We start from the raw sequence: 17,654 nt of genomic DNA, 5'->3' as shown, positions 1-17,654 counted from the left end.
AAAAGATATCAAGTTTAAGAGGGGGTATTGGATATTAAATTTGATTGAAATTAAAGAATTAGTTGAAGGGGTTATTTTCATTTAAATGGTGTAAATAATATGTCATTGGAAAGTTATGTTTGTTTAGGTTCCAACGAATCAAACCATTCATAAATTGAAGTTTTTTAGAAGAAGTTATTGCCAATTTACTATAAGTTATTCAACAAAACTTAAGATGCATATATTCATTGATTAGTGTCTTTTGGTATGATAAGATACATCTAGAAAATATATTTAGTTACAAGTCATTAAATATATAAATGTCTTTTGAGTAATATAAATAGGTATGTACTCAAACTTCGAATAATCAAGCAATTGTAAAAATAATTTTTTTTATCTTTTCTTTTTTTGTTCTTTCTTTAGAGTGAGTTACTTGCCCACGTTTGTTTCCAACCAGGAAAGCATCCATAGAGAGCTCCAAAGTACCATTGGATTTCATTTTCACTCCTATTACACTAGAGCGAGTGAGTCTTGTTGGGTGAGCACTAACAATTTTAGATAAGCGATCACTTTCACTTGCCTTCAACGTGCACCAACAGGTCTAAACAAAACGTATCTCTTCCTCGTCTGGTTTTACCTTCTAGAGCGCACGCCATCCTGGACTAAAAACCTGAGAACATGTCCTTCCCACATGACTACCTGAAAAAAACATAGAGATTCCAAGCATTGCATAAAGCTAACGCGCTTTGCAGATTTGGTGCAGCCGTCTCTCTTCACGTCTCTTCGTCTTTTGGTTTCCCGCCTGTCGCGCCTCTTGAACAGAAACTAGACCACGACATCGCCAAAATCTGCAGTCAGACATGGCATCGGCGTCGCAGGAACACGTCCTGTCATTTGACATTTTCGCCTCAGCGGTCGTCTCCGGCGTGATACTGGCGGTTCTCAAGTTCTGGGAGGAACTGGCAAAGCATCGAGTGCTTGATCAGGTTAGATCTCGTTTCTGATTGATAACTAGATATAGCATTTTGTTTTTCCTCTCAATTAGGCAGTAAGACTATTGGTTAATCAGTCATCTCCCATGTAATCTCCTCTCTTAGCTTTATTTTTTCATTTTAATTTTTAACCCAACCCCTCTAATCAGTAGTTGATGTTGAAGTTCCATTTGTGGATTGGAAAAAAAAAAAAAAAGATATGAAAGAAAAACATCTGGTTAATTAATCTTTACCTCTATCAGATTTCTTTGTCTTTCTGGTTCTAATATTACATCAGATACTTCTGGTAATCTGAGCGAGAAACCGAGAATGGAACATCAGAAGCTTTTCCGGTTACGGAAGCTCGGCGATTGAGACATCAATCTGGATTTCCGTCCCGCAGACGCCCTCTTCCTGACGCCTTTCTTTCAGCATTAATAATCCAATAACTGAAAAGCTGTCCAATAATGAAGGCGGGCCTGTCTCGCCGAGTTGCGCATTTTTGTCTCGCCTTGTGAACGGTCAAGATAACAAGATTCCAAATTAGACTTTTACAAAGTGACACGTCACATAGGCAAGCTATTGCGGATACTAAATTAGTGACCTCTTAACGAAATTGGTCAGCTGTTGAAAAAAATCGTTCCCGATATCGAACCCAAATGTCTACAGAAGTCTCATTAGTGTCACCGATAAGATCGATTCACTTTGAAGTAGGATCTGTTCGTCGTGCAGCTTCACTGCCGGTTCTTCCAAGCCGCGGTTGCCGAAAGAGTAGATTTTTGTATCTTTCAAGTAAGGCACCCTGCTGGGACTCGAAAATTTCCAGAGGAGGTGACCGGAAGCCGATGGCTTCCGTGGCAGCAGGCTGGTCAGATAACTTATTGGTACATGATCTTTGCACTGCGGCCCTGACGTCTGCAGTCGCACTTGGGTTGCTTAAGTTTTGGGAGGAACTGGCGAAGCTGCGGGTTTTCGAAGAGGTCTATCCTCTGTCTCTGCCTGTCTGTTAGTTCGTCACATTTGATTTCTTCTTTTTTTCTCTCAATGATGCGCTTGATGAGTTTGTTGACCTTGTTGTCAAGAGGCTCATTATATCTTGAAATGCTCTCATTCATAGCTTTAGTATATAGAGTTAATGATTGAGAGGTGGATACGATAACTTCCTTGATGAACCAGAAATAGGAACTTATTGAATTTGGTAGATAAAAGTAGTCTGGTTGGTTTAGGCTCGACGTCTTCAATTCAACCTTGTACTTCATAATTCAGGACTACAACAACATCTCATTGTTGCACAAAGTTGTGCTTTTTGTTCTTCTGAACAAAATTTTGGCATTTCGGAGATTTGGTCCAGACTTCATTAAAAGCAATAAGGATTAGCTTATTTGCTGCAATGGTCGAACTCCTCTGTCTTTGACTGCTAGGAGATTTAACAGGTCTATATTTGGAGTGAGTCAGCTGATCCCTTCCAGGTTGCCGGTGCAAGATCTGATACAGAAAAATGACTTTTCAGAACCCAAGATTCAGCTGTAAAACATGAATTTGCCAAGAATAGTGACTTTGGCTGTGGAAGAAACCAATATCTAAGCCCTGTGGCTTCTGACTGACTCTCAATGACAAGGACCCTTTCTCCAACCCTTAAAGTGGCAGTTGCAATTTCTAGTTACAGTTTACTTACCCAAAAAAAAAGTAGTAACATAGACCTCGAGTCCTCATTTACACTAACCTCAAGAAAGGTACATAGCTTCTGGAAATACTTTTGAAAGGTGTAAAATAAAAAGGTCCCAATAACCATTTTCAATAGAAAGCTTGTGCTTGATAGTTTTAGCTAAACATCTGGCAGCTAAAAGAATATCAGCCATGTTTTAGTAGATTAACTCTTCGAATTCTTGTTCCAGTTATTTCAAAGTCCTTAATTTCTTGCATTCTTGTGCATTTCCCTTCTCTATGGGTAGAATTTTTTGCTCTGAACATGGTTGTGAAGTCTTAAGCATTGGTTTTGGATTAGTCTTCCAGTTGCTGGAATCATCTGAGAAGATTATATATATTGGAACCTCAGCTTGATGGTTAACCTCTTTGAGGTTCCTTCAAGAAAAATCTGGTGGAATTGCATTAAAAAGAGGCCTGTGGTTTGTAGTGCATTAAGTTTATCTTCTACGAAGGACCAAATTACTTTGGGGAATTCACTTGCAGCTAAAATTTATTCACCAGATAAAGTGATAACTTTTTCCCAACAAAAACTGTAGCACTTGCTATATCTGAGTTTTTGACTAGTAAGTGCGTTGTCTACTTTCTGAAAAACAAATTGCCCCTCAATCTAGAGACATAGTCGCAGGAAGTCCAAGGGCTATCTCAAATACAGAATCGGAGAATGGAACAATTTGGGATTTTTGGTTGATCTTTAGTGGCTCTGATCATTGTAGAGATGGTAAGATTTAGAGTTGAGTGAATGAACCAAAGGTATTAAGCATAACCAAGAAATAAGGTTTAACTTTGACCTGGGGTTTGGCCTGTAGTCCAGGTTTGAGAATATCAATGTGTGATTGCCTTTTGTGTGGAATCTCATTAGTTTTTGGTTTAATCAGATAAGTAGGAATTTATCAAATAATTGATATCAGGAAATTAGTGCAAGAATGACTGTGTAGCAGTGTCAAGTTTGGTATTCATCATTCAACTGCACAAAAGAAAGAGGGTTTAATTTTCACCGAGAGCTGTGGTAAGGGAGCGGGAAATCAAATGGTAAACTCCAGACTACTTTGACAAACTAAGAATATAATCTACTTTTTTTAGTTAATCTGAAAGGTTCCAGCAAACACTTAACTTGGGTAATTCAGTCCATCTTCTACACTATAAACTGGTCAGTTTCAGTAGCATTAGACTGCTCAAGTCAAAATTATCTAGGCAATTAGACAGTACCGGACAGATCCATTAGCCTTATTGTCGAAGTTGGAAGTGGTGTGTGAACCACAAAAACCAGCTACAAAAAAACTATGCTGCTGCAACTGTAACACACTCATATTTCATGAGGATATATATGAAAGGTAAACTGCAGATCATCCACATTCATACATTGTGAAATTGCCTGGTTTCCATGGAGTTGTAAGCGCAAATTGTGAAACTGCCTGGTTTCCATGTAGTGTGATTGTGCATTCATGAATGCTTATACAGTCAGAGGGCAGCCAACTGTGAGGTCGATATGCAGGTTCAACCAATTTCTCTTTAGCCCTTGTGCAGTGAAATCCTGTCTACTGAAAAGCCTGAAAGCAAGAGACTCTGATTAATTGCTGCCATGGCCATAAAATTGATGTAACCTGATGAAACGTAGCTACAAATGCAATATCATGAAATTTGGATCAGCTGTATTCAGCGACTCCTAATTGGAGATGAAGGATTGTGTGGCATTCTCTGCAGCACCTCAAAATTGATCTAAGAAATGACAAGAGAACGTATCTAAGTCGAAGGTGGTAGGGTTGAGTCATTCCCAAAGGAAACACCATCAAGAAGATGAAGAATAGGAGACAGGAAAAAAATTTCAAAGTTGACTGATTTACAACATTTGGAAATGCAATAGATCTAATATCAGAAATCAGACTGAATTATCCACTGGTTTTCTTGATTTCTCTAAGTACTTTGGTCAGTTATTCATAATTCTGATCCACATTTTTTTCAGCGTGTAAAATTCAATGCATTAGAAAGGAACTTGCAAGAAAATACATCCAGGGGTATTTTGGTCATTTTATCCTCCAGGGGTATTTTTGTCATTTTACCATTTCAGTGGATAATTTTATTTATTTAATATTTTCTGCATGTTAAATTATATATGTGGTTAAATTTTCATGTACATTGGATGTGTAGTTAAGGAGATTAAGATTTATTAAGTGTATAGGGGCATTTTTGTAATTTGTAACTCAAAACACCTATTAAAGAAGTCTAGGAATTCGTGCAAAGTTCCCAAAAAAGCATTTCAGGCTCTTCAGAAATTTCTTCTTCTCCTTTCTCCTTTTTCTCTCAATTTTCTCCTCTTCCTTCACCCAAATCTGAATTTTTACAGAACTTTTTCCTAGCATTATCTTCAAGGAAAATTTGGAATGTCTTCTCAATCATTTCATAATTTTATTTGATTTCATCAGTGTCTTCTTTCACCACAGTTTGCATTTATTTTCGTCCTACAGTTAACCTATACAACATTTGAGGCTCGAATGTTTTAGGAATTTTCTATTTTTCTTTTCTAAAGGTAATTGCATTCTTTTCAATCAGAAGTTAAATCTGAGCGGAATAAAATTGAAATAGATGAAATGAAACATTGCTAGAACTTTTTTATGAAGGATTCTCTATGTTTAAAGACTTCCACATCAAGAACCATTTGACAAAGTGTGAAATGAGTAATTTTACAAACAGCATTGCCTAGTGTCAAATGCTGAACTGGGAGAGATCACTAGAGGAAAAGAGAATAAAGTAAGAGAGAAAAGGTAGAGAAGCAGCAGCAGAATGCTGTGGCTGAAAATGTAGCTAAAACACACGAGCCTTTCCCCTTTAATTGAATCACTTAAGTGACTTACAACAAAAGGACAAAAATGCCCTATATACAAAAAGTCTTATAACTCACTGAATACATAAATGAATTGAATGAACTTGAAACATAACATTATGACAATTAGAGTAACATGCTGGAATCATTATACACCATATACGATGGTAAAATGATAAAACTACCCTTACTCAAGTATTTCAACACCAAGTGTGCTTACTAGAGGACAAGGACCTTAAACATGATATCAAACATGATATCAGTGTTATCCACTAGAGGAAGCAAAAGTTTCGGTTTAATTAGGAAAGAGGGAACTGCAATGAATTTCAGAATGAGAGAAGAGTTCAGAAGGAAACAAAGAAAATCACATGCTGGAAAGATGGTTCATGTTCTGAGTGCCAATCTAAGGATATAATTATTGAGTGGAAAAGTCCTTCATTAATAAATGTTAAGTGTAAAGTTGGGTCCAAGGCCCATTCCAAAATGACTAGCCAACTTAGGAAACCTCTTTCCCAACTAATAAACTCAAGATCTTTGTACTCACTAATCCATGTGAGACTATTCTTTAACACACCCCCTCACGTGTAGGCCCTCTTTTGTGGCTCTTCAAGTGAATAATTTGGGTGTAGGCCCTCTTTTGTGACTCTACAAGTGGATAATTTTAGGTGTAGGCCCTTTTTTTGTAGTTGTACAAGTGGATAGTTTAGGTGTAGACCCTCTTTTGTTGCTCTACAAGTGGATAGTTTAGGTGTAGGCCCTCTTTTGTGGCTCTACAAGTGGGTAGTTTAGGTGTAGGCCCACATATGAGTACCTACTTTGATACCATGGAAAGTTGGGTCCAAGGCCCATCCCAAAATGACTAGCCAACTTAGGAAACCTCTTTTTTCCAACTAATAAACTTAAGATCTTTGTACTCACTAATCCATGTGAGACTATTCTTTAACATAAATTAAGAAACTCGAGAGTCATCGTGGCTGAAAGCTAAAGAGGGTGGTCTGAATACTATCGAGACCTACGTTTTCTGGAATGCTCATGAGCCTCGTTGCCGTGAGTATAACTTCGAAGGCCACCTTGACTTGGTTCAATTCATGAAGACCGTCCATGAAGCAGGGTTGTATGCTTTTCTTCAAATTGGTCCTTATGTTTGCACAGAATGGAACTACGGAGGATTCCCTATTTGGCTAGAGCAGTTGCCCAGAGTTGAGCTTAGAACAAACAATGTCGTTTACAAGAATGAAATGCAAAATTTCATGACTAGTGGAAACGATGAAGCAAGAGAACCTGTTTGCACCTCAAGGAGGGCCAATCATTCTCGCTCAGATTGAGAATGAATATGGAAACATCCAGTGGGCATTCGGAGATGTAGGAAAAAATATGTGAAGTGGTGCGCTTCCCTTGCTGAATCCTACAACCTTGGTATCCCATGGATCATGTGTTAGCAGGACGATGCTCCAGCTACACTTATCAGTACATGCAATTACTACTACTATGATAATTGGTCTCCAAAGACTCCCAATATTCCAAAAATGTGGACTGAGAACTGGAGTGGCTGGTACAAGAATTGGGGAGCAAGTGACCCATATAGGCCTGCAAAAGATGTGGCTTTTGCTGTTGCCCGGTTTTTCGAAAGGAGTACTTTCACTTACTACATGTACCATGTGGAACCAACTTTGGTCGCTCAAGTGGAGGTTCATCACAACAACTTATGATTACGACGCACCTCTCGACGAATACGGCAATGTGAGGTAACCCAAATGGGGTCACTTGAAGCAACTCCATGAAACTATCCCGTCCATGGAGAAACAAGTGACTTATGGCGTTAGGACAAGCTTTGACCATGGAAATGGTGTCTGGGCCACCAAATATCAATTCGAAGACACTGCTGGATGTTTCATTAGTAATGTAAACTTGACCGATGCCATTGTCTACTTTGAAGGAAATGAGTATCATCTTCCTGGCTAGTTATTTTGGGATGGGCCTTGGACCCAATTTTACATTAAGAAACCTTATTGAGTTATCAGGATGAGCAATAAACCTCCTTAGTGGCTAGACATTTTGGGATAGAACATAGTTTAATCTAAAAGTGGTATTAGAGTAGGATGTATGCATGGGCCAATGCTCGGTTTATACTCCATTGGGAGTTGGTGTTCTTTTTTTTTTTTTTTTTTTTTGAGTTGGTGATTTTATGCCCATATCTTTGACACGTTGTGTGTAAGCCTGGACATGAGGGGGACTCTTGAGTGGGACAAGTCTTACATTGATAAATATTAAAAAAACTTATTGATTTATTAGGTTGAGCAATAGGGTTTTTAAGTGGCTAGTCATTTTGATATGGAACCAGGTTCAATCCAACAATAACCAACATTTTGCACAGATTATCAATCTCATCATGATATTGCTAGAAGTGCTAAGGGGGCTCATTCCTGCCCGAATCCTAACTAATGACTGCAGCTAGTGCCCCCAGCCAAGAGGTGCCCATCCTAATTTCTACTCTGTAAACTTGCAGTGAGCAAAAGGGGCAGAAATATATTCCGGAAGCTTTTCTTTGATTGATGACTATGTGCATATCCTGGAGGTGTATCTCTAGTTGTCTATTGCAGTCCCTAATCATGATATAGAATGTATGTTTACCTTGTTCTGATTTTTCTCTGATTTCCTTAAGGAAGTGATGGAGAAGTTTCTTTAGCCAGACTTTCTTCCTCAGAGTTACTCAGCTTGGTGTAAATTCTGGGTTAATAGGAGAGAGATGATATGGGTTGAGCTAGTCCAATATAGGTGTCATTTTATACTTGCAAACTGTCTATGAATTCATGATGGTAAATATGTTATTGACAAGTTAATCTCTGTTTCTTATCTTACTGCTAAGACCTCCATATTGTTTTTCCTGTCCATGCATAAAGATTTTTTTTTTTTTGGTCTCTAGAAACTGAGCAGAAAGCTTGTGCACATAAGCATTGGTTTGGTGTTCATGCTTTTCTGGCCACTTTTCAGGTAAGCTTATCAGCTCATGTGACATATTCATGATTCTTATCTTAATTTTCCTGAAGAGTTGGCTCTCACTAAATCTCACAGTTCTGGAAGTCAGGCACCATACCTAGCAGCTCTAGCTCCAGGGATCAATATAATAAGGATGATTCTGTTGGGTCTTGGAATTTGGAAAAATGATGCGCTGGTTAAGTCTATGAGCAGATCGGGAGACTACAGGTAACTTGTCATGATAATATGATTGAGTTTTAAATTTCTAGTTCCTTAAAAGTCTTTCATCATCAGTCTTCTCCAACTCCATTATGGTCAGATATATGAATCATTCTCCTCTAATCTGCTGTGCTGCTACTTTCCTTCTGGTTGGCCTTCCTGTTGTTTTTGCAGTTAACTTCCTTCCGTTCCAATTCCAGTTTTTTCAATTCTTTGTTGATGTCTGAAAACCCTTCTAAGTGGTGCACTACTATGTCTTTGTTGAAAACAAGTAAACCATCTCACGTAGCTTTCTTCTTGTGTACGTTTTACTCTTCTGTTTGTTAATTCCTGATTTTGTGTTTACTAGGTTTACCCCAAATCTACATTAAAGTTTCTTATTTTTCCTGATGCTGATCCTCTGTAGATGGGGCCTTCTCGTACACCAGTCCAGAGCACATGGCCAATCTAGCAGGTCTTTTAGAATTCACCATTTACATGCTGCAAGCGCTAACCCCTATTATAAACATCCACCTTCTATTTTATGTTGCTTCCACCCCAATCTCCTCTTTCTTTTGAAATAACTGAGCCTAAGTAACAGACAGTTTCTTCAAGTTATGACTTGGTCCCCAGGTTACATCAGGAGGAAGTTCTCAAGGATTTTCCACTGTAACCACACCTAATTTATTGAGTCTTAGTTCAAATTTAAAGCTGATCCTTGGTGCAACCAAGATAATCATAGGAAACCCACTTGTCTCACTGCCCATTGTTTGCACACTAGTTACATCGCCCTCAGTTGTTCTTCTATCCGTAAACCCTTGTAAAACTTTGTTTCTGCCCAATACCACTAAAACAAATCTCTCTGAACTCTACATGTGATTTCTCTAAATCTATAATGTGTAAGTTTTTTTATTTACTCGATGTTCAAATTTTTCTCAGGGAGAAAATTGCAGGCACGTTTAAATTTCTTTGCATAATATCAAATTCTCTGTCTGACCATTTCTATTTTTTGATGTCTTAGGGAACTCTTGAAAGGACCACTGTACTATGCCTTGACTCTTACTATTGCCACTGCAGTTTTCTGGCGAACATCCCCTGTCTCACTTGCTGCAGTTTGCAACTTGTGTGCTGGAGATGGTACTTGCTTTTTCTTGGTAAAGTTTAGGCAAGCATAAATCTTTAAGAACTTGGTTTGGGAGTAAGCAGTTCCAGGTCTGTTCATCAGATGTGAATTTGCTAGCTTTTATAGGCATTGGAGTTTTTTACATTCTTCTGGCAAATGAATCCATCTTGTGGGTTGAAGTATTAAATAATGCATTGTATGTTGCTGATGAACATAATTTGCACGAATGCTGGGTGGAAGTAGTGATGGAACCTGTGTTGATCACAATCCTGTAGCACTTTATCTCAAGTTTATTTGTGGATTGGCCATAGACCAACATCTCCCCAGAAAAGGGCCCACAAGGATCCATATTTCTAATATATTTTCATTAAATGTTGTGCATCACCCAATTAGGTGTATACCTCTTAATTGCCTGGGCAATGTGTTGAAATTTGGTGGTTTACTGATCTGCATGCACGGAATTTGATATTCACGTTTATATATTATATTAAGATACAAAAACCAAGTTCTTTTGTCTGACACTTTCACCTCCTAGCAAAATTGGCTGCCTTCTCCTTACTAGGAGCAAATACCTTTTTGGAGCACTTATCGTCTACTCTGCATCAGGGGTTGCTGACATAGTTGGACGGCGATTTGGCCACCAAAAGCTCCCTTACAATCGCAACAAGTCCATATCGGGTAGCATTGCAATGGCATCAGCTGGTTTCCTAGCTTCTGTCGTGTAACCATCTCTAGCTTGAGCATATCAGTGTTTGTTTTTCATTTCTACTGAACTAGACACAGGAATTTGCTTTCATTGAATTTGATTTGTTTTTTATCCCTCAGGGGCTTGACAGTTGATATCTTATTACCTATGCTTGTCTGCAGGTATATGCACTACTTCTCCTTGTTCGGATTCATTGAAGAAAGCTGGGGACTGGTTTTAAGCCTCCTCGTCGTGTCTGTTGCATCAGCAATTGTAGAGTCCCTTCCAATTAGTACGGAGCTTGATGATAATCTTACAGTACCCTTGACAGCAGTATTATTGGGTAGCCTTGTGTTGTGATTCGGAAGCTCCTAATCAGTCATCTGTGTGAGGCCTTGTTCCACATTGGCATTGTGGAAGTTCATCCTTCACCTCATTATGTATCATTCATTACCTTTCAGGTATTTATGTATACTTTAGGTCAGTGAACTGCATGTTTATTAGCAGAAAAATTCGGAAAGAAAAAATTCAGCATCAGTAGTTACTACAAAACACTTCTGAGCAACCTTCACTGTTTATCGACCAGGAGAGATTCCCCTCGGCTCAAATAATCTGCTCAAACAGTATTAAGGACTAACACCAATTTCTTGTTTCTGCTCAAATAATTACACTGTGAAACAATACAGATGGGATTGACATATCCAGTTATCTCCAGTTTGCACAAATCACTCAAAGACGTAAAGCATAAAGACGTGAGGGACAGCTTACCCACCACAAAAGTTAGTCAAGAACAATGTGGAACAAAAGAAGAGTTATGTAGCCAGCCATAATAGAGAAAGGCCGCAGTGAGAACCATCTTGATCCTGATATAGCCTTTTCTCTTTTGAGCATTGTAACCTTGTCAGAGTTGAAGCAGCTTGCGAGGTTGACTTATATGATAACCCCAGCTTTGTGTAGTCTATATACAGTTCCTGTTTTTGTTCAGAGAGCTGTCAAACTACACTTTGGCGTGGAGAAGATGATACGACGGACTGTTTGGCCGATTTCACAACACAATCTGTTTCTTTTTCAGTGACTTGAATGAGAGAATGGCCGTTTACCAGAAAGGGCCACACCACACGAAAAACTTTTTCTTTTGGCTTCCCACTTAGTTGCCGGGCCCCCATCTCTATCTCCTTCATAATGCTTTGCCCTGTAGCCATTCCTCTTTCTGGATTACTGAGTATGTTAAAAACATTGGGTGACGAAGAAAAATCTGCTGGTAATTATTTGTAATGGTGGAACCCATAATGGAAAAGATGAGGAAAATTATGCCTGTACAACCATTTCAAGACAAAGCTTTGCGAAATGACAAACAGCCTCTTGTACCATTATGAAGATTCCTCTGAACAAATGCTAGGCTTCCTTTTCTGGTAAAAGAAAGACCAATCGGGCCCTTATCTTGTTTCGGATCTTCTTCATCTCTGAATCTCCAAAGACAAACAAATATGATTTCTTCTTTTCCACTTATTAGCACAAGCAAAACTATTGATTTCCCAGTTAACCAGAATCAAGAGTTTTCATGGCAGCATAGGATACTCTCATGAGAATGCTTATTTAGTTGATGAGTATGTAGGAGATGGAAGATTAATAGTGGCCGCCAAGAGGCAAGAAAAGGCATTATTGGGGGCAGTACAGGAGAGAATGGTGACAATTATGGGGGTGGGCCTTGGCACAACTTTCGTTGGCTGGTTGGCACTCTGTAACATCCAAGAGGTGGTGAGTATATGTACCTTGGGTTCATTTATTTTGATGGGAAAGATTATGAAAGTCACTATATGTGAGCCAGCCATGGCCAATGCTCACATGTTCTTGTACTTGGCCGGTGACTGGTATAATTCTTTTGGTGAAAATGATAAGGACCATTTGCCCTGCTTATTCAAATGGTTAAAAAAAGATTTGACCATTAGCAAGTACTTGGATTGAAACTTATGAGGTTTTCTTAAAGGAAAAAAAGCTTTCAAGTAAGACAACTCAAATTTTTTGAGAGACTATGACACAAAAGAGTTAGTCAACATGGGCAGGAAGTAAGAGTTAGAGAAATTGTTTGTGCTCTTTTCGGGTCTATTTGGAACCCCTAGAAGAGAATTTGCCATTATTATTCTAAAAAATAGTTAATGAAAATAAGATAATGATCAAATTCTCTTTTATAAAAAAAAAATGGTTGAATTCTCGTTTTATTTTTTCTTTTCCACGGGCTTCCAAACGGACCCTTCAAGTATATATGAGGAAAAGTGGATAACGTGCGGTTTTCTTTTCTCTAGAACTAGTTCTAAGTAAAAAAAAAATACATCATGGTGTTATTCTCTAAATCTTAATCTTAAAATAAAAGGTTATGTATTATGAGACTTTCTGTTTGTAAAAAAGTTATTCATGAGAGTATTACTATTGAATGAACTCCTCTAATGGTCAGGTAGTGATTTTACACATCTTGCCATAAAAATTTAGACTAGCTTTTGTGTCATCTAATTAAATTCTTTAACATCAAGCAAACTCTAGAGGTATTTTTGCTCTTTCATTCATGACAGATACTTATTTGGGATCCTCTTATATTGACCAAATGTTATTGTTGTATAGGAAATGAAGTAAATTAATGTCATCCCTGTGTGTGGAAGGCAAAATCTCTGTGTCTCTCTCTCTCTCAAAATTATAGAGCCATTGAACCCATAATCTTTAACATAAAAATAAAATACAGTTAACATTATAGTTTGCATAACCCCCTAATCAGATGAGTGAACAGTAAAACCTCAAATAAGATTTGTTTTTTAGGAAGAGGTTTTCTGAAAATATAACCCTTTTCAGGAAGTGAAGGGACTTGAAAAGTTGGAAATAAACTTCTTACATTCTTTAGAAAAATGCACTAAACCGGGAGCCTTAAAAGAGTTTAAACAAATCACAGAGGGTAGTAGACAAAAAGATCTAACCCTAAGACAGAAAGCCAGACACCATTTTATCTGATTCGACGTTTCGGAGGGAAGCTAATTTGGGTGCAACTTGTATGATAATGGAACCAACCGGCAAAAAGCATTAAGGGCACATTGGTGGTTGACAAAGCGTTTCTGCAGACAAGAATCATCTCAAGCACTAATCCGTCGCGTAACCGAAGATGGGTCCTCACTATAAACCTCCAAAACGAACTGACAGTGGCGTCCCTCCAAACCCCGGAGGCAACAAAAGCTGCATCCTCTTCCCCCTCCCTTCTCTCCTTCCAACAGAATTGGGACAAGGACATCCGCCACCCAGGTCAGTTTCGTCGTATCTCATCAAGGTATATACGTATATGTACGTGTATGTCCCCACAGAGAGTTCAGTTTGCCTTCATAAATACACGTCCACAGGGAGCATGTCCATGTTGCACTGACCCCTTGAGACCAGGAAAAATGAAGGGTCATGGCTCCCGGTCATCTTCCTCCCCTTGTGCTGCCTGCAAGTTCCTCAAGAGAAGGTGCATGCCCAGTTGCATATTTGCACCTTACTTCAAGGCTGAAGACCCGCAGAAATTTGCTAATGTGCACAAGGTATTTGGTGCAAGCAATGTCAGCAAGCTCCTCGGTGAGGTCCCTCTGGAGCTGCGGGAAGACACGGTGACCACTTTGGCCTATGAGGCCGAGGCGAGGCTCCGGGACCCCGTCTACGGCTGCGTCGCTGATATTTCTCTACTGCAATGGAAGATGGTGAAGCTACAAGAAGATCTTGCTAATGCAAGAGTTCGTCTTGCTCGATATGTTAACCCTCCCTGCTTGCCTTCGACGTCATCCGTGTCCTTGACGTCTTCGCCGTCGTCGTCCTACGGTCAGTTCTTTTACGATGAAGCAGATTTCGGTGCTCACATGGTGTTTTCTGGTTCTAGTGAAATGGTAGGTGGGCCTAGTAGTTTTTTTGAGCCTACAGAGTTTCTCCAGCAGTGACACCTTCAACTTCTCCACACATATAGCTTTTCCTTTCCAGTTCATTTGAATCGGCTTTCTTACTTGGTTATTCTCTAAATCCTGGATACCAATTCAAATTTCAAAAAAATATTTTACTTGCTCGGCACTGTTATGAACTCTTGTGAAGCTATCTAATTAAAGCGCCATTGCCCTGGCTCTTTCTGTACACAAATCTCCCTGTAGGCACCCATTGATTCACCTGCTCTACACACTGAAATCTGGCTCTTTCCCTTTATCAGGAACTCTACATGAACCAGGCAGGTGGGTTTCTTGTTTCTTAATGAATTTTCAAATTTTGAGAGAGGACTTCGAGTCAGGAATCAAGTACTGCTTTGCTTTAAGAGACCGCAATATCTTCATTCTGAGTGCCATTCACCTGATGGTGTCCTTGCTACTGTGAAGGATAAAGCCAGAATCATACTCGGAAAATATAAACAAGATCACCCACTGAAACTTGGTAATTATGGCGCATATTAGTGTTTGCTTATTGGGTTATGGACAGACCATGCAAGAAAGCCAGAATTTTGTACTCCCCATCGGGAGGACAACCTCTGTTGTTGAATACTGGAACGGTGATTTTTTAATTAGTCTTGAATTCGTCGTTTAGTATCACGTTTCCTCATAACGAATCGAAACCCAGGAATCCGGTGAATGACTCTCGTGCGAGGTTACGGGTTTCTACACTCATCTTCAACTTTGAAGGTGAAGCCCCCACTAGGGAAGTAATATTGTTTAAGCATTTTGCATTATAATATCTCTTTTGTCCGAGGAATCCTGCGATTGTGCATTAAGATTTTAAGTTTCTGCGTCAGCTTGCACAAAATGGATTCCCCAACAGAAGCACTAATTATGAAAAGTCGCTTGGTTTGAAAGAATAGAATAATGGGAACTGTTGTTTAATTGAGCATCAATTTCCTGCTACTAATGAATGATCCATCTTTAGTCAGTGCTTCCTAATAAGAATCCAAAGCCTTCATCGTTTCTCGTTAAACTTACCAAATATTCCCTTTTACGGAAAATTTATGATGATCATTCATCATAAACACTCCATCATTGTTCATGCTGAAACACTCCTGTTTGGATTGACTTTTACTGTTTATAATACTTTTCTCTATCCTTTCTACCCAGTCAGTTCACAGCTTCAAAATCGTTTTCATGATTTCTGCTTTTTCACTTTGGAGAGCAGCGCAAAAGAAAATATAGTTTTCTGCTTTTTTTTGCTTTTGAAATTTTGAAAAAAAATTCCGATAAAAAAAATCAATTCAAACAGTACTAGACCCCTTATACAAGCATCAGTCTGTGTGAATCAAAACTAGCTGAGAATTAACCAGTGTTTGTTTATTAAGAAAAATATTACTAGCCTCTATCTGAACTGAGTCATAAGAAGGCTTTTCATAATCTGGAAGCTGCCGATGAACTGGAGATAAAGAGCAGATAGACCCAAGTTGGTGAAAGTATATCCAGAAGATGATTACTGCAACGACCATCATTTGATATGAGGCTATGATTTGAAAACTTTTCCTCCCTTTTTAGTGGTCAAGGGTAAGCAAAGATAGATTGTGGACATGTGGGCATATCATTACAAGCAAAAAAAAAAAAAACCCGCTATTATTCCCTCCTGGGGGGCGATGAAGTATGTGTGGTGTGGGTGTGGGCAGTGGTGCATTTCTGCTTGTGAAATACAGCTTCCTTGTCTATCAGTCTTCTAAGATGTGATAGAAAACAATAATAAATTGAGGGAAGTTGCGCACTTAAGTCTCTGATGAGGAAAACGACTTTCGTCTTCTCTAAGAAGGAGAAAGAGGGCCAGAATCTTCATCAGTTTATCTCCCTTTTGCTAAGAAGTTCTGGAACGCTTTGTCTGCACTTGAAAACCACCTTGATCATCTGAAAATGGGATTTCAGCTTTTTTGATGAAACAAAATGGGATCTACTATACCACTTGGTCCAGCAAATTCTTGGACAAGATCAATCACAGGCAGGGTGAGAATGGAACAAGACCTTCGAAACTGACTTATCTTTTATGTTATGAAGGAAGATCATTTACTGGACCAATCTAAGTGCATATTGTATCCAAGGTCCATTCTTCACCTCCTTGGTCTGCTACATGGTATTCAGGCGTTCTGATTAGGTTAGGAATAAGGGCAAAAAATGAGGCCAATAGGGAAAACGAAGGGGGAAGGATCCCTATCTGGTCTCATTTTATTTTAACAATTCATAAGAAGTTTTATTAAGGAACTTTGTCATCGGTTTGTATTTTACAGTTGTAATTTTTTCTTTTAAGACAAATTATTGACAAGGAATATTTGTTAAACAAATCATACTTAAAGGTTAATATTAAAATTTAAAACAAACTGATGCCTACATTCGGATTAAGGTTAGAACCTAAGTCTATATTTAAAAATTAACCACATCTAAATGTACCAGGATTCTTATGCCACTTATATATATCACTCTATTATAATTAACATACTTATTTAATTCAATGCAATTTAGGTAATATACTTTTAAAATAAATTTTAAACAATTCCTAAGTACTGTATAAGCAACCAAGTAGCCCAAAGGTGACAATTGCATCATAGAAAAAGCCCACCCAATCAAGAGAGTTGACACATGAGCAAGAGATGGCAATATAATAAGGCTCCACCTTAAAGCAAAAGGTGGCAAAGGATAAAGTGAGGTGTCACATCCTCATCAAATGGTTTGTATGTGGACCTTGTTAAGGGGAAAGGGAGAAGATTAGGGAGAGACAAAATGTGGGGTGTTCGAACCACCCCCACCACCCTATAAATAGAGGCCCTTTGTAAACTTTAGGGACCTAGGAAGAAATCCAAAAAGAACTCTAAGAAAGAAATTTGTGAGGAAAGTCTATCCGCCAAGTGAGAAAGATCTTGTAGAAACAGCAAATCATCAAATTTCCTTCGAGCCTTTGTTGGTGCACTCGGAGTAGCAACAAGTGATCTTCTATATCGCTACTTTGTCACCGTCTTGGATCTATCACAATACGGGATCAAATTTTCTCGTTAAGCACTAAGTAGAAATTACTGCTAAAGTTGAAGTTAGTAGACCAAGGAGATTGCAGTTTATTCATTAGGATAAGCAAAACACAAATTAAGTTCGCACATGGAGATCGAATAAGAACACCAAATTAAAGGTTGGGTCCTACACCACTTGAAATTTTGTAATTTCCGTTTGTTCTTGTACTCATGGTTTCCCCATTTTATGAACC

At 38.6% G+C, this 17,654-nt stretch overlaps 2 protein-coding genes across 3 annotated transcripts; both read left to right on the top strand.

The window, feature by feature from the left end:
• The first annotated feature begins 635 nt into the window (after positions 1 to 635).
• On the top strand, positions 636 to 10,969 carry LOC137942466 (probable phytol kinase 2, chloroplastic). Of its 2 annotated transcripts, none has more exons than XM_068788117.1 (6): positions 636 to 965; positions 8,399 to 8,466; positions 8,548 to 8,679; positions 9,671 to 9,786; positions 10,379 to 10,493; positions 10,640 to 10,969. In XM_068788117.1, the coding sequence occupies exons 1-6, from the start codon at positions 840 to 842 to the stop codon at positions 10,815 to 10,817; spliced, it is 735 nt and encodes a 244-aa protein (XP_068644218.1). In that variant the 5' UTR covers positions 636 to 839; the 3' UTR covers positions 10,818 to 10,969. The 2 variants fall into 2 exon arrangements, with proteins under 2 accessions (XP_068644218.1, XP_068644217.1); XM_068788116.1 differs by lacking the exon at positions 636 to 965 and adding an exon at positions 1,607 to 1,930.
• Positions 10,970 to 13,582: 2,613 nt separating this feature from the next.
• LOC137942464 (LOB domain-containing protein 21-like) lies at positions 13,583 to 14,953 on the top strand. Its single transcript, XM_068788114.1, has one exon. The coding sequence runs from the start codon at positions 13,787 to 13,789 to the stop codon at positions 14,402 to 14,404; it is 618 nt and encodes a 205-aa protein (XP_068644215.1). The 5' UTR covers positions 13,583 to 13,786; the 3' UTR covers positions 14,405 to 14,953.
• The last annotated feature ends 2,701 nt before the right edge of the window (positions 14,954 to 17,654 follow it).

The sequence above is a fragment of the Aristolochia californica genome, unplaced genomic scaffold (genome assembly GCF_029961685.1).
Source record: "Aristolochia californica isolate CCGP_79_NKW_82.1479 unplaced genomic scaffold, dmAriCali1.0.hap1 SCAF_10, whole genome shotgun sequence".
In the NCBI taxonomy this organism is placed as follows: domain Eukaryota; kingdom Viridiplantae; phylum Streptophyta; class Magnoliopsida; order Piperales; family Aristolochiaceae; genus Aristolochia; species Aristolochia californica.
The sequence above is the reverse complement of the archived record's forward strand: the minus strand, read 5'-3'. Positions and strand labels throughout refer to the sequence as shown.

Excerpts from the sequence above, each read along its gene's own strand:
- LOC137942464 (XM_068788114.1), top strand. The coding sequence starts at position 13,787 with ATGTCCCCACAGAGAGTTCAGTTTGCCTTCATAAATACACGTCCACAG.
- LOC137942466 (XM_068788116.1), top strand. The coding sequence starts at position 1,610 with ATGTCTACAGAAGTCTCATTAGTGTCACCGATAAGATCGATTCACTTT. Across the intron at positions 8,467-8,547 it reads CTTTTCTGGCCACTTTTCAG|TTCTGGAAGTCAGGCACCAT; the intron begins GTAAGCTTATCA and ends TAAATCTCACAG. Across the intron at positions 10,494-10,639 it reads GGTTTCCTAGCTTCTGTCGT|GTATATGCACTACTTCTCCT; the intron begins GTAACCATCTCT and ends GCTTGTCTGCAG.